The sequence below is a fragment of the Strix uralensis genome, chromosome 2 (assembly GCF_047716275.1).
Source record: "Strix uralensis isolate ZFMK-TIS-50842 chromosome 2, bStrUra1, whole genome shotgun sequence".
In the NCBI taxonomy this organism is placed as follows: Eukaryota; Metazoa; Chordata; class Aves; order Strigiformes; family Strigidae; genus Strix; species Strix uralensis.
In genome coordinates, this window is record NC_133973.1 from 105,553,699 (window position 1) to 105,568,289 (window position 14,591).

The window sequence follows — 14,591 nt, forward strand, 5'->3', positions numbered from 1 at the left end:
CTGTGGCAGTGATGCAGCCTGTAACTGGCTGTCTTTATCTTTCACACCGCATCTTTCAACTGGTGTATTTTTGAGTCAGAGAAAAGATGCTAACCTCAAAAACAAATACATAGGTCTTTACACTGAAAAGTGACCTCTGATGTATGCAGGAACCCAGAACTCAGTCAAGCATTGCAAATGCCTTCATCTCTCCTACCACCTTCTGGACTTGACCTCTAAAGTGTCAGATGCTTTTCTGGCAACAAATTAAGGCTGGATAATTCATCTTCTCCTCTTATAAAATGTTTTCATGTGCATATATTCAAAACATTTTTAATGTCCCCAGCCCTGGTGTCCCATAAGCCATTGTCTCAAATGGCATAGGGCTCTACTGAAAATCCAGTAGAGTGTTGTTTACTGGTATCAGCTGTGATCTGATCAGCAATTGCACAGAGAAACTGGGAAAATCTGTGGATCACTAAGTCAAAAAAGGCTGAAAACTCAGGCTCAAGAAAGCCCACTGCAGTTGATTGCAGTGGCTAATTAGAAAACTCTGCTTCCAGAAGAATACAGTGTTGATGTCTTGATTTTTGAAGAGGACTCCATAAAGTTGTAGTCGTGTTTTCCTTCCCATGTGGTACAATGTATCCTACAGGACAGTAATTCCTGTGTTTGACCATGAACTACCAAAGGGAAAGTTTTCAAACAGGTCCAAAAATCATTTGTTTTACCCAACTAGATTATTCTATTTAATAATGTTTGGGTTGCTGTTGTTTATGCATTTTCTTCTGAAAACACAGTGTAACCTGGCACTGTCTGCAACTTTGTGCATGCCAGGTATTTTCTCTACATTGGTTTCATTCCATGTAAAATGATGATACTGACATATTCATGATGATCTTACTCATTCGTTTATTTGAAACACTGTCAGACTCATTACATATGCGACAGTGGATTTTCCCTTTAAGTCTCTCCAGCTTACAAAGCAAAGAAACAGGTTTTAAATACAAATGATATTAGAAGATAGAAACCAAAATTGTTCTTGTAGATGGAAATGAGACTTCCAAAATATACAGTGCAATGGGATCATAAGTGCTTTTCAATACTAGCATGGAGTATCAACTTCAGACTGAGATGTGATATATTCATGTATTTTTTTAAGACCAAAGGGACAGCTTCATACTAAATTAAATTTTAAATGCATGTCTTAAACCCTTCATACTTCGTTGTCCTTAGGATGTGCCTGTGTCCTTGCAGCAAGTCCCTGCACCATTGCGTTGAGTTAGAACGTGACTATGATAGTAGATGATTGCTCTGAAAATATGGTTTCTCTGGCAGGAAAAATATAAAGTGCTCATCATATACCTTAGTAAGTTCTGACTTAAGCCAGGTGTAAATTAAAAGCATTTTTAATGTTGCAAACTGACTGGCATCAGATCAGTTGAAGATCAGATGCAAAGACCTTTTTGGCAATCAAACATCTGATGTAGTGTATTGCTTATCTCGCAGGTAGCACTCTCACACATCTCATACTTCATCCTACATTTCATGCAGCAAGAGGCCAGTCCTCTCCTACTCCCCAACTCTTTGTATCATTTCTTTAGGTGTTTCATACAGAAACCCTTGCTCACGTACCATGACATGGGTAGTGCTGCAGGCCATAGTAGACTTTCAGATGAATGGGATTTATCCGGCTTCTCCAGTAGCTGTATGACTATGTGAACATACCCAGAGAACTGGCCAACTGCTTTGTTGGTGGAATTGCAACCAACAGAGGCAGGTAACCCCTGAGTGCACCCTGGCTGTGCTGCTTGGTAAAGAATTCAGCTTATGTCATATTACGGTGTCGTAATTTTCTGTTGTATTAATGGATCCTGACTGTATTTTGGGACTGTAGTTTTAAAGTGTGTCAACTGAGTAGACTTGTTCATATATGTTTCAATGCCATTGCAGTTCTGCTTCATGTGGTTACAACTAGATGCAGCCTACTTGCATTATACTCCATAGAGAGACTATACCAGTAGAGAAACAGAAATTGAATCTACAGCAGGGCTTCCAAAGCTTACAGTTAAAACCTTTTCAAGGTCAACAGAGGCTCCTAATGAATTGCCTGTTGGACTTCCAGAAGAAGCAAATATTTTGACTTACTATTGTTTATAGGAAGGCCAATGTCCCAGATTTATGTTCCTACTCTAGTTTCTGTGGTGTAGCAGTTCTGCTGTAGATCATGGCAACCAAGATACTGGGAAACTGTTTTACTTGGTGCTACATTTTGTTATTGTTACAAAACTATTACTGTTTTGAAGATTATTTATTTTAAAATGCAGAGGCTAAAGACTTAAATAATTACACCAAAATGTATTAGTGGATAAAAATCAATTGTGTGGATTTGTGTGGAGAGGTTGTATCTTTTATAACACTAACATACAGTTGGAAAAGCAGACAAGGATTTGATTGCCCAAGCCCATCTTGGGTTTTAAGCAGAAGCAACAGATTTCAAGCTACAGGTTGGGAACAATTGCTCTGCGTTCAATTTAATGATGTACATCTGTTTCAGGATTTGAAAGAGGAAGTTAGCTGGCTGGAGACCTGTGAGCAATGGCAAAGGTGGTAATAGTCTTTAGCCACTTTGGGACAGATACCAAGAGACAGGCTATTTTCACTCAGAGCATAGAAGGGAGTCAGCTGGCAAGAAAACAGGAAAAAATAAATTGTGCCATAAAACTAATCTCTCTTCTTAAAAATAAGATTTTTAGTATCCAGTAGAACTGTTAATTTTCATTTCTAGGCTTCTTCTCTGAAGGTCTTTTGAGGATCAGGTTTGAGACATCAGAGGCAGAACAACTCCCATACAAAATTATGCTACTGGCAGCCAGGCTTATTGGTCACGTGCATAATTTATGCTGTATATTTTGCTGCTTTGAATTCACCCACACAGTTTGCCTGAAAGCACTTGATGATTGCATGAATTGTATTGCCTTCTGGGTCACCTTTGTTGGTTCCAAGGAGCTTGATGGTTTTCTGTTATTGAGAGTGGTATTGGGGGTGGATGGAGTGATGTGCTAGCAGATGTTACGGTTGGTGCTCTGCGGTAATTGGGGTTTGTTTGGGGTGTGCTGGTCTGTGCAAATCTTGCTTGTGATGATGAATCTGAGGAAATGCAGGAAGGATTTATGGAGGTGATAAAAGTTTCTACAAAAATATATGGTCATCTTGTGTCCTCTTACAATAGTTAAGTACTTTTTAATATGCCTTCTGAAAGAGGATGATGTGTGGCTACAAGGGGCCTCTACTTGCTTGGAAGGGGTTTTTTTGGACTACCATAACTTTGTGTGTGCTACCCAGGTTTCTTCTGAAGAGATACCATCCACGTCGTCAAAGCGTGTCTTCACTTGGTGAAGATTGGTTTTATATTGACAGAGTGCTGTTTCTGAAGCAGATGAGACAGTGTCCAAGGGCCGTTGGAGCATCCTTTGGGCAGGTTGTTGTTATGATTGTGGATGTAGCCATGTTGATCTTGTGGATTTTCCCGAGTATGGCAATTTGTAGGTTGTTTGATATTTGTCATTATACTTCAGAAGCTGGTATCAACAGAGGTGGAGTGAAAATACTGTCTCAGTTTGGATTCCTGTACTAATATTAATTCTGTCTCCAAGTCTGGGCACATCATGCAGGCTCTGTTTCTGAGGTTTTTTACTAGATAAAGCAGAGATACATATCAGAAAAGCTTATTGTGCTGAGGACAAAATGCTTAGTTTATGTTCATTAAAGAACATTTGAGTGCTCAAAAGAAAATTTTCCAGATGAAAAGCACTGAGTCACTGAACAGTGTTTTATTAAATAGAAGAGGTTTTTTATGTCTTAATGTTCAGCACTGAGAATTATACAGCGTTATATATGTATGTCTTTAAAACGTGTTTTGTATCTGATAGATTGAATATGAGAAGAAGAAGAAAGAAGATGGAAAACGGGCTCGAGCTGATAAACAACAAGTGTTGGACATGCTTTTTTCAGCTTTTGAGAAACATCAGTATTACAACATTAAAGACCTGGTGGACATAACCAAACAGCCAGTGGTACGTACTAGTAGTCTTGCAATATAACCAGTTTCAGTAGTGTGTGTATTTTCCATATCCAGAAGAGTATCATATATACTATATGTCTTTGAACCAGCTCTCTAAATGTTTTACAACAAACAGAAATCATCAAGTTTTTTTAGGGCTGTGTATGATACCAAGCATTGCAGTGAGTATGATTTTCTTGACAGAGGTGGTTTAAGTAACCTACATGGTCTCTTATTTAGGTTTGCTTTAATACTAGAAACCAAATTCTGTAACGCTCAGATGTCTCCCATGCTACTTCCATCCTCACTGAAGTAACAGCCTAGTTCTGTTGCTGTTGGCAATAGAGAGCTTATGTAAGTGAGTGGTAAGCCCTTCCTTCAGCTTCTGAACTTTTATCTTGGCATAGCAACAGGGGTTACTCTTTTTCCGTGGGTCTAGAAAATTGTGTTTCATGGAATTAGTATTAAATACACGCATTGTCCATGTTAGGAGCTCAGGCATCACGTCAACATCCCCAAAATCACTTGATTTCCTTTACAAATACAGTAATTTCTAGACTAAGAGTTTAGGGGTTTGATATTTGGGATTTATTTTTTTTTAAACACTGTTTTGATACACAAACAACAAAAGCATGAGGACACGTGCTTACATGATGCTTTTGTTATCCTGCAGTGTCTGCCAGCCCCTTCATCTATGGACCCTAACTTTCCAGTTCTTTCCCTGCTTCCCCTCTTCAAGCTTTCCTTGAGCACACTACGCGGGAGCAGGGGGAGACAATGACACATGAAGTATCTTTGGTGCTTTTGATGTTTTTCACTGCTGACTTCAATATCTATCCTCAACCCAGCTGCAGTTTTCAGAAAACTTAAAGGGACTTAATTATGAGTCTAAATAGAGCAACAATTTCAAAAGTTGTTAGAGCAAAGGCAGAAGAAGGAACAGGGACAGCTGGATTATGGAAAAAATTGTTCCTTTGTAAAAGAGGAGAAAAAACGGAGATGCTTACTGGTTTTGCTCACTTCACATTTAGAACTAAGTGGATCTGTATCAGAGGAATTGTACAAGGTCCACAATCTGGTTAAGAAGCTGCATGAAGATGTTACCTAATACAAATACATGTAGGTTCATGGTTTTCTACTACCTTGGAAGAAACTAGTTGGATAATGTATTCGTGTCTTCTATTCCATTCATTTATCTAATGAGTCAACTCCTTATCTGTGTGGCCGAGGAGGTGTGTGGATAATGGGAGCTGAGGAGGACGAAGGAATAGAAGCAAGATATGGAGGGAGTTGCAAGAAAATTGTAAGATTTTTTTTTTTTGCTAAGAGATAGATGTGGCAGTCAGTAACTTGATTGCTTTGAATATAAGTAGGTGCAGATTTATCCCATCTGGCATGACTTCAGCTGGAAATAGTCACCCACAAGTCCTACTTAAGCCATGGAAGAACAAAAGTTCTCTTCCTCCTGTGATGTGATTTACCTCTTGAATGTACCTGTCTGCATCAGCTCAAAGGGGCCTGGAAAAGCTGTGCTTCTGACAAAAGTTTCTTCATTTAGCACCAAAAGCTGGGCAAGATTAATCCAATTTTTGTCTTAGTCACTGCCCTAAGGATTAAATGTATAGGGTAGTTATTAGATTAGATGTAGAGAGCAAAACACCTCACATGAATAATTCTATTACATTTATGATGAATTTCCATGCCTGTCTATATATCTCTGCTGTCATCATATGTTCCTGAATATATTCCGCCTGTAGCATAGTCGGTCTGTGCTGTGTACTTTCATCGCAGCAAATCTAGCCTTTATTTTTTCAACTATTGTAGTAATACAGGTATACTAAAAGGAAATGGTAGACTAATTTGACCCAACATCACATGTTACTTGGGCTATATCTTTGCATCTCTGTTTCTTGTTTGAGGCTCTCTACTGATAGATAAAAGTCCCATAGGGCTCCTGAGATTAATCAAACCATTAAACCCTCTTCCCCTGAGTGGGCTGTGTGTTCTCAGTTTCGAGCTGTGTGCGAGAGTTAGGGGTTTTGTGTTCATTCCCAGACAGGGTTTTTCCATAGATGTTGGCACCCTTACAGCTTCCTCAAACCTGGACATCCTGAGAAAAAAATTACCAAAATTCTATTTCTGATGCCTTTCTTCATTCACTGGGTAGCCAGTATGGTGATAAATTAAAAACTTTCAGTATGTCATCTACCCCCTCATCTAAAGCTATCCTAATTTCCCATCTGGGTTCCCATTGAAAACTTCTGTAGGGAGTTGCTAACAGCATCCATTTCCATTTAAAAATACTATCCCTTGGTTCCTGCTGCTCAGCCGGTGTATCTGTTCCTAATGCCCACTGTGACTTTATTGTTCGCAGAGCAGCTATACCTGCTAAAAAAAAGTAAAATGCCAACAGGTGAATAGGCATGCTTTCCCTGTGCTGTACAGAGGTTGGTTGCTAATTAATCTCTGCGGCGTGTTCACTGCTTTATTTTCTGTCATAGTGTCTCAGATTGACTGGGTATGTAATTTCTTCTCTGAGTTTCTAAATGTTGAGGTTATTTTCAGACATGAGGAAAAAAATGCTGCTGCTGCTGCTGCTGTCTCCTCAGCTCCTGTTAAAATGAAGTTCTAGGTGCTTACATCACTGGCTAATAATATTTAAAACACATTTATCTAAGGGAATTAACATCTTGGTGAAGTAACAAATAAATAAGGCTATTTTTCTTACATAAGGGTAAACGTAAATAGTAAATTAAACCCTTGCTACAGAATATGTTTCACGTTACATGGGAAATTGCTGCCATCTTTATTTTATGATCATGAAATCACAAAGCAAGGATATTCTGAATGCAAACCAGTTATATTAGGGAAACCTGGGTTTATTTCCTTTCCTTTTTAATGAAAAATAACCATATTCAGTAGTAGGCAAATCTGTTGCCACCCACCCAGATGTAAATATTGAGTGTTCCCTGGAAATACTGCAGTCATTCTAGATTTGGATTTCATGGCTGAGAACATAATATGCTTTTTATGTAAGTAATCAAATATTTGTGAAGAATGGAATCAGTATGGAACCAGTGGTCTAATATGAACTGTATTTTTTCAAAATGGGGTACGTTGTTTGCAGTTTTTTCTTTCAGCTTTAAGCAATGGTTATGCTAAGTACGGGGATGGGGAGGGGGGTGTCTCCCCTCAAAGTTTCAGAAGGGTTTTCAGAGCTTGGAAGTTAACTCCTCAGAAATGTTTATTCCACAATTTTATAATAACATTTCACTTCTTATGGAAAAAATCATGAGGGAAGGTGTAACAGAGCAGAGGATGCCTTAAATGTAGAAACAGATTACCTACATATTAGCTTCTGTGTTAGAATTATATGTATATAAACATATTGAATCCCTTTCTGAGAAGAAATTGGGCCTCTGATTAGCACTCACCAGGCTCTAAAATTCAGTATTTGGCATCACTTGAGGAAATGGGGGATTCTCTTAATCATATACTACCAGACTGAGCAGTATGCTTCAAGATGTATAGGCCAACCTGGCACAACCAGGAGGGTCCTGGTTTCTGGAAGGAGAGTGATCTTACAGGAAGAATCAGAACGTCCCCTGAATGCATCTCATCCATTCACTTGCTCTCAAATATGGTACAGTACAGCAGGAGTAGCCCTGATTTGTGTCTAAAGGCTGCAACAGTTCAGCATTGTCTGTGCACGCAGAGTGATTTTTTTGGGTTAACACTCTCAGCTGCCCTCCCTAAAACCACTGCTTCTTGTTTCCACCCCCCCGCAGCAGAGATGGCAAATAGGAATATGTTGCAAATCTTCAGTTGCCGCAGTTCACAGTATCCACTGAAGTGCTCTTAATTGTGGCACAGATGTTACCTCGCTATTCAGTTTGGGTGGGTTTTGTTCCATTTTGTTATGGTGTTGAATCAAAACTCTTGGAAGCTTTGCCCAGAGAGAAGCAGAACTGCCTGGGGAATTGAGTCTGAAAACTAGTTGAAATTAAAACTAACCTTCTTTTAACTGGGTGAGTGGTTTGGAGGTGTGAGCAAGTAGTGAGAGGTGAGAACTGCCTCGTGCAAAAGATCCAAAGAGAGTGCCACCAAACAGCAGCGAGCCGCTGGCAGCTGCAGCGGCTTCATCCAGCCTGAGCCCTGTGGCATCGCCACGCCTTGCGACCTGGCTTCCCAGACACAGACAAGGGCTCTCAGCCCAGAAACTGCATATGGATGTACTTCATGGGACTAAGTGCAGTTCTGTGTTTTTTTCCAATACTCATTAATCTGTTCGTATGGTCTAGAGCAGAATTTAACCTTGAATCTGAGTGTTTCTTCCACCCACTCTGCCATCTTTTGAAGTGTCTGTCGGTGACACTACTGAAAGCTACCTCCTGTGCACATACAAGGACTGCAAACAAAGCAGTGGATATGCAGGTATACACATCTACACACACCTATGTGGAAATCACTTTTTCACCTGCTTTCATCATCTTTTAAAAAATTCATTGCACAACAGCAGTGTCGTCGCACAAAAACGTTTGCGCACTAATTGCTGTTGTAGTGAGTACATTTGTCTTAGGTACCTGACTCTCGAATAATGACAGCATCTCGGGAACAAATGAGCTGTGGAAAGGTGTGCTAAGAGATGTGCACTGATCTCCTGCTGCCACCTGCTGGGGTTTGCATCGTGCACCCTCGAAGGCTGAAGAGCCATCCCCGCAGTGCGAAATGAACTCCCTGCTCCCCGCTCACGGCTCCTGCGTGCAGCCGCTCTGCTCGAAGAAACACCCGAAGAAACTAGTTTGTTTACACAGTCTGTTATGGGCATCTTTCCTAGTTCTTGGTCAAACACCCCTCATTGCTTTGAGATAGGTTTTTAAGAGTAATTTTGCTACATGAGTCCAAATGAAGTATTGTCATTAGCGTGGGATCTGGATTATTTTTTCTTTGTAAATTTTTGATGTGTACCGGGAGGTACACATGGTCAGTTTCTCTAAAAGAGACATTTTTTACTGACTGAAAACATACTTTTTATTTATTTCCCAACTTTTCCATTTAGCAAAAAATGGGAAGAGTGTAAGGAAGAGACTGGGCAATTGGCCTTTCTTTTTTTCCTATGTCATCAACAAATACTTGCTTTTTTTAATGAGTTGGAGTATGTTGATATTTGTGCTTGGTGGAACTGTAGAAAAAGAGAATACAAGGGTTCCAGTAACTCCAGCTCAATTTATGCACTCAAAGAGGATTAAATGGCTCAGACTAAAGCAATTATGAATTTTATGTGGGGGTTCTTAAACTGTGGTCTGTGGTTGCCATGGCAACCCACTCAAGTCAGTCCTGATTAATATTTAAACAAACAAGAAGGCAAACAGCTCTTTAAAAAATGAAACAAAATACTGGTGTTTATTACAAAGAGTAGAGGAGCGTGGTATTAGTGAGCTGTCTTGTGTCAAAGGTTACACTACTGGTATCACAGCTTTGCTTGGATTTTTTTAATTTCTCTTCCTAGCCTTAATATTTGAATGTATTAGAAAATTCTCTGGCACCTGCTCAGCTCTCCTCTAAAAATGAGGCCATAATAAAATGCTTAAAGCTTTGCAAAATGACATGAAAACCAACGGCTCAGGCCTTTGATGGGATCTGAATAAGGCAGGGAGTTTCAAAATAATCCCAGCCCAAGCAAGACGAAAAGCCAAGAGCTTTTAGCTCAGGTGCAGAAATTCCAGCAGGAGGAAGATGTCTAAGAGAACCTCAGCATCGCCTTCCCAGAGGAGGCACTGGGAGCTCGTTTCGGCAGCCCTTGGAGCATCCATCTAGCTGGTACCTGCCTCTCTGCAGCCGGGCAGGGCTGTGCAGGGACTGCCTGGGAGCCGTCACCCCTGGGGCTCGGGTGCTCCTTGCTGCATCCCTGGGTGGGCGTTACACCCAGGCTGCTCTAATCCCTGTTGGTGCCTGGGGATTGAAGTCTGTCACAGAGTCATTATCCCATGAGTTAGTGCCAATCACCCAACCTTGCTGTCCACCGGTTGTTTTTATCAACCAAGTTGATGTGATTGAGCAGATCGTGAGACGATGCGTAGGAACCATAGTAATTGCCTGCCTGTATAATTTGAATTTTTGTTTCCCTTTCAGATATACTTGAAAGAAATTTTAAGAGAAATAGGCATCTACAATGTAAAGGGGACCCACAAAAACACTTGGGAGCTGAAGCCAGAATACAGACACTACCAAGGAGAAGACAAGAGTGATTAACAAAAGCTTTTACAAAGCAAGAGAGAATTAGAGTGATTGCACTGAGGGAACTGTGGTGGGTTTACAGACAGGACTGAGCGCAGCGCAATTTTGCAAGGCTCAAGTTAAATTCAAGCAGCTGATACTTTGTAATTTTATGTAGCTTCATTTTTTTTTTCCAAGGAATATTTCTTGTATGTTTCTATAAGTGTTCTGTCTTTCCACAGGAAAAAAATATTTATAGAATAAACCTGTATTAGATTTATCTTTATTAGAAATCTTTTGAGTTCTGATCTTTTTCTTGGTAGCTTTGTGGCTTTTCCAAGCCTTAATGACTTTGAAGGAGTGTGTACTAGAGGAACCTGTAACTTTGTGGTTTTGCATTCCAGTAGAACCAGGTTAATACCCTCACTTCTGCTGGGATCTGTCAGGGCTTCATCCAGAAGGCTGCAAAGGTACCCAACCCTCTGTGCAGTATTTAGGTGGAAATTCCTTTTGGGGTCAGGCTTTAGGAAAAACAGCCACAACCGTGGTGCTCATCACAGTCCTTAGACTCCATGGGAACAAATCAACACAGTTAAAAAAACCCATAAAGCAAAGGCTGTTTGATACACAGGTCAGTGGGAAGATGAAAATCCCCTCCAGGTGATTACTGAGAAAAAAAATTAAATGTCTGTCTATTATGTACATCAAGGAATAGATTTATCTTTTGATTTTTTTATGATGTTACCTATGTTTTATGTTTAAGCATATCAATAAAAGCGTTATTTTAATTTGTACCATGCAATGTTCTACATTACTGACTGAATACATGTGATTTAGATAGCATAGGTATGAAGGTTTTTTTCAAACCATGTTTTTGTTGCTGGCCACTGGGTTTCTGTGTGTTTTGGGGAAGGTTGTTGTGCCAGACCCAGTACAATTGCTTAATGTATCTGTGTCTCTGTTCCCCCATTTTTGAAATGCACATTGCAAGGGTTGTCTCTTCAGCATCATTTTTGGGAGGGAGATAGGACGGGACTATTTAATTATATTCTCAAAGCTTTTATTTCAAAAAAGGGCAAGGAAAACAGTGGAAAAAACTTCATTGGTATACTTGTAAATGAAGCAGAAAGTGAGGTTTTATAGCACAACTTTCACATTCCCTCTGGCCCTTCAGATGTGTGCATCGCTTCAGCGCACACTAATAAAATAACAGATCTGCATGAAAAGCAAACTTTCCATTATTGGTCCACCTGGAAGCAATTAAAGGTCTGGGGTGGGGTGGGGGGGTGTCAAATGCCTTGGGAGGTTTGTAAAACAACTCTTAACTCCTTATGCATAAGTCACACATTTTAATTTTGCTCGATTCATTTTTTTCTAGAATTGTTTGTGTAGGTATCTCTGCAGATATGCTTCCTGCTGGTGCTCAGCTTTCCATGGCATGAAGTGTCCAGTTCCTAGGAGGCGGACTACTGAGATTTTTTGAAAAGCAGATCATGTTCCAGGGATGTGTGTGTGTGCTTTCATAAATATTGCCACTGACTCCCGTCTTCTCAGGCTCTACAAGCAGGACTCAGCTTGCTAATGGCTGCAGGCGATATCTGAGGATGCTGAGAGGAACCCAGGAAGTCAGCCTTCGTGTCTTGCTATGGTACATCACGTGTTCCCCAGCAACAGCCAGAGCCTGCACACACTGCTGTCCTCTTCATGCTGTTCGAGTCCTCCGGAGACTTGCGTTCACAACCATGTAGGATGAGGACTCGCTTTTCATGAGCTGGGCTCCTCTGTTGGATTCGTGTCATGTTTGAGCAGCTAAGGTACCTAGAAGGTCTAGGTCAGCTTCTCCCTTGTGTCCTTCACATGGTCTTCAAAAACCATGCAGGGGAATGCCATGCGATTCTGATTTTGTAGTGTTGCAATTCAGTGCCACAAGTAAAAATGACTGTGCTGTTTCAGAGGCAAAAGGTTACCTTTAGTGGAATCTCTAGCAGGATTAGCTTAGCAGAAAAGTATTTTGGATCTGCTTGTATTTTTGGTTTTATGTAAGTTTACTGCTTCACAATTTGCCTTGAGAGAGACATAATCAGCGCGAAATGCCAGGAGATCTAAGTAAAGTAGGTATTTTATTGATCTGCAGGGTGCCTTTGGACAGGGTAAATAGGCTCTACTTAGGAGTAATGGAAAGTGTATGGAGCACTCCCATTTTTTTGTGGGTTTCATGTTTTTTACAAAAGACTGATTTTTATGGGTGTCATTAAAAACGTGGAGAGTGCTAGAAGTAAACGAGCAGTGGAGTTTTCAACCAACGAGCAACGGAAGGGTTGAGGAAAGCCAAATTGTCCTGGTTTGCTTGCAGCCTTCACTGGAGTAGCACCAGTTTTCAGGGTGAAATGGGGACTGACACAGTGAGGAAACTCCATTTCAAAAATGGAACTAGGAAATAGAACTGGGAGATGCTATGTCAGGGTAAATAAAGAAAATACATGCAGTGGACGGTCCAGAAGCCAGGCGGCTCATGAAGCACTTTTTTACCTGCTTCCTGCGTGATTTTGAAGGCTTTCTAGCTTGTTAGGCTGCAACTGGAATTTTAGCCCTAAGAGCAGCCACAGAATCCACATGTCCTGAGAGACTGGCACAGTGAGCCTTCAGGGGTGCTGACCAGGAGGATGAAAGATGCTGTCCTGTGCCAGCACCAGGCCCTGTGCCGTGCATTCAAGGACTCTGCTGGCTCCTGCCTGGTGGGAGCACACGGTAAAGATGGAGGTGGAGTTGTTAGGTGCCATTGGCAGATCATCATCCAGCCTGCAGCCAAGCCACAGGGTCTTGCAGCACATCCCACCCTGGAGATAGAAGCAGCAGGGTAGACACGCTGCTATGGGCCCCACATTCTCCCTTTTGCAGTAACTCAAGGCACTGTGGGACCGGTTTAACTTCATGTGAGGTTGCAATAATGATTTAGCATTTGGGGCAACCTCATTTGGATCCAGCACGCAATAACCAGCAAGAACTCTCCAGTTCTGCTCCACTTGTTCTGCGGGAGGACAGTATGCAAGTGCTGTTAGCAGGATTGCCGTCTGCCAAAAGGGAGGAGGAGGAGGCGGCTTGCAGGCATTCAAGTCTGATTCCCCAGCCCCCACATTTGGATTAATTTAAACTCTGAACTTGCGGCAGTGATGAACACCGATTCCCTGCTGGTCTTCCCATGTGCTGCTGTCTCTGCTCACTGATGAACTCTACTTGTGCAGATGTTCTTGAATAATTGTGGTCAAAACATTGGTCCACAAGTGGGTCCCATAGGCATGAGCAGAAGTATCAATGTGCTAAATGCCATTAAATGAGTGTGTCTCCCCTCTAACATTACTTCTCCCAAATGACCAGTTCTTTGAGTCATCCAAAATTTCATACTCAGTAAGCCCAGGCAGTACCAGCATGGACCTGAGCTGATGCGAGGTGACAGTGATGCAGCTGCCCCAGTAGAGACATCCCTGTGCCAGTGAGCTGGGAATGGGTAAGAAGGTGCCAGCCTGGAGGCTGTCACTGCTACATGAGGAAGGGGGGTGTATTTGAACCCGGCATGGGACAGACAGGTCTCAGTGCTGCCCTGCTTCCCTCCCTGCCAGCTCACAGCTCTAAACATCTGCCTGCCTCCGCTGCTGCCTGCCGCCTCTGCAGCCCTGCCTGCAGCCAGCCCAGAGACTGCTGGTGGGACAGGCAGGGCTGCATGAGGCATGGGAACAGAAAGCACCAAGTGTGAACATTAGCAACATAACTTTCTGCCAGCCCGCAGCTATGAGACCTCTGCTGCTGACACCACATCTTTGACACAGAACTCAGAGTGGGATCAGAGCTCACTAGCTGCTGTGATCCCAGTGGATGCTCCCTAAAAGTTGTCCATGCTTTGAGTCAGCTCCATACTGTCTTCACCAGCTGCTTGGAGTTGGCTCCAGCTGAAGGTACCTCCTGCATGTGTCAGCTATGCCCACCCACACTCACATGTCCCTGTCGGCAGGATGGCATTTTCATTAGTCACTGTATTTACTGACTCCTAACAAATCCTTTTTCTCACTAACGCAGTATCAGAGCTGAGTCCTTGCTCCAGGCTCACCTGGAAGATAGCTTTCCTTCTTGAGCTTTTCTGTGGCTGGGCACAACCTGCCTCATTTCTCATGCTGATGGCAGGACTGGAGGACTCTTTTTCTTGGCTCTCCTTACCAAGACTGTGTGTGGCTACCAGGCTGCAGGGTCAGCCTTTCTCAGGGAGTGTTTAATTATTCGCACAAGGATGACAAACTCCAACAGGAAAGATCAGAAAAGGCCCTTTCCAGAAGAGCTCAGC

General features: G+C 41.9%; 1 protein-coding gene across 3 annotated transcripts in view; it reads left to right on the plus strand.

Annotated features, from left to right (window-relative positions):
• GTF2F2 (general transcription factor IIF subunit 2) overlaps positions 1-11,052 on the plus strand; it is a 92,864-nt gene extending 81,812 nt beyond the window's left edge. For 2 of the 3 annotated variants that reach the window (XM_074859631.1, XM_074859628.1), the window contains exons 8-9: positions 3,912-4,055; positions 10,175-11,052. In XM_074859631.1, the coding sequence (XP_074715732.1) occupies positions 3,912-4,055; positions 10,175-10,294 (264 nt within the window). In that variant the 3' untranslated portion in view covers positions 10,295-11,052. Of the gene's footprint in view, positions 1-3,911; positions 4,056-4,715; positions 10,145-10,174 lie in introns of those variants that run through there. The other variant, XM_074859629.1, reaches the window with a different exon arrangement.
• The last annotated feature ends 3,539 nt before the right edge of the window (positions 11,053-14,591 follow it).